The sequence below is a fragment of the Nannospalax galili genome, unplaced genomic scaffold (genome assembly GCF_000622305.1).
Source record: "Nannospalax galili isolate Female #2095 unplaced genomic scaffold, S.galili_v1.0 scaffold86, whole genome shotgun sequence".
Classification (NCBI taxonomy): domain Eukaryota; kingdom Metazoa; phylum Chordata; class Mammalia; order Rodentia; family Spalacidae; genus Nannospalax; species Nannospalax galili.
Genome location: NW_008354174.1, coordinates 839,598 through 840,831, shown reverse-complemented (window position 1 = coordinate 840,831; position 1,234 = coordinate 839,598). Strand labels below are relative to the sequence as shown.

At 54.8% G+C, this 1,234-nt stretch overlaps 1 protein-coding gene across 1 annotated transcript in view; it reads right to left on the bottom strand.

Moving 5' to 3' along the window:
- Positions 1 to 1,227, bottom strand: part of LOC103748544 (interferon alpha-inducible protein 27, mitochondrial) — a gene marked incomplete at its 5' end in the record, with an annotated part of 5,116 nt that extends 3,889 nt beyond the window's left edge. The window contains 2 exon segments of the mRNA XM_008851200.1: positions 437 to 568; positions 1,155 to 1,227. Of these exon segments, the coding sequence (XP_008849422.1) occupies positions 437 to 568; positions 1,155 to 1,227 (205 nt within the window).
- Positions 1,228 to 1,234: the final 7 nt, after the last annotated feature.

The following is a 1,234-nucleotide window of genomic DNA, read 5'->3' as shown; positions in this document are numbered from 1 at the left end:
GGAATTACTTAATGAGAAGCTGAAGATTCATCTGCAATGCCGCAAACAGGAAGTTATGGTAAGTGTGGTACAGGCCCCATCTTCCTTATCATAGTTCTCCGTGCAGTATTGGGAGCCCAAGGAAAGGTGTCTGATATTCAGGGTCACTTACCTCCAACTGGGCAAACAGCCATGGCGGCAGCAGGGCACCCCGAGAGGAAGGAGCCAACCTTCAGTGCCCCCAGCACAGGGCCAAGGGTCGATGCAGCAGGGCCCAGGGAAGACTGAGATAACAGAGTGAGCCCTGGGAGGGGAGAAGGTCACTGGTTGGGGACAGTTCAGTGGTCCCATCCCCCATGCCTTGCCATGTTGTTTGTACTGCCCATCTTCCTTATCATAGTTCTCCGTGCAGTATTGGGAGCCCAAGGAAAGGTGTCTGATATTCAGGGTCACTTACCTCCAACTGGGCAAACAGCCATGGCGGCAGCAGGGCACCCCGAGAGGAAGGAGCCAACCTTCAGTGCCCCCAGCACAGGGCCAAGGGTCGATGCAGCAGGGCCCAGGGAAGACTGAGATAACAGAGTGAGCCCTGGGGGGGAGAAGGTCACTGGTCGGGGACAGTTCAGTGGTCCCATCCCCCATGCCTTGCCATGTTGTTTGTACTAGTGGAGGCTGGAGAACCCCTGGGCGACCACCCCTGGGGATGGAAAGGCAAAGAGCAGGGGGGGCATAGAGGAGCACTGGCAGACTTAGAAGCCAGTGTCAGGGGCTGCTCTTGGTGTGAGAAAAGCCATAGAATATGGACAAGAAGATATGTGAAGAGAGTAAGTAAATAAAACCAGAGAAGAGGCTAATTTTGTTTAAATTGATGCTCTGGTTCATAGACTCAGTAGGACAAACAGGAAAGAGGTGAATTCTAGTGGCGAATCCAGGAGGCAAGAGAACTACAAAGAGAGGATCCAGCTCCAGATCCCCTCAGGGGCCGAGGCCTCCAAGGAGAGCACAGAAGCCTGAATCCTTGAGGACTCAGAGAGCCAGGGTCAAGCCAAGATCTTGTCTCTGCTTCTTAGCGAGAAGGCCAAGGTGGACATGTGGCAGAGGGCAGCTTTGAGGATGCCGCTCCCTCCCTAGCTGTCTCCTCCTTCGCGGCTCCTGACCATTCCAGGGGCACTCACCCTGTGATGAAAGGCCTAGGATGGTGCCAGAGACCACCCCTCCGACTTTGGCCATGGCCACTGAACCTGTTATCTTGGGA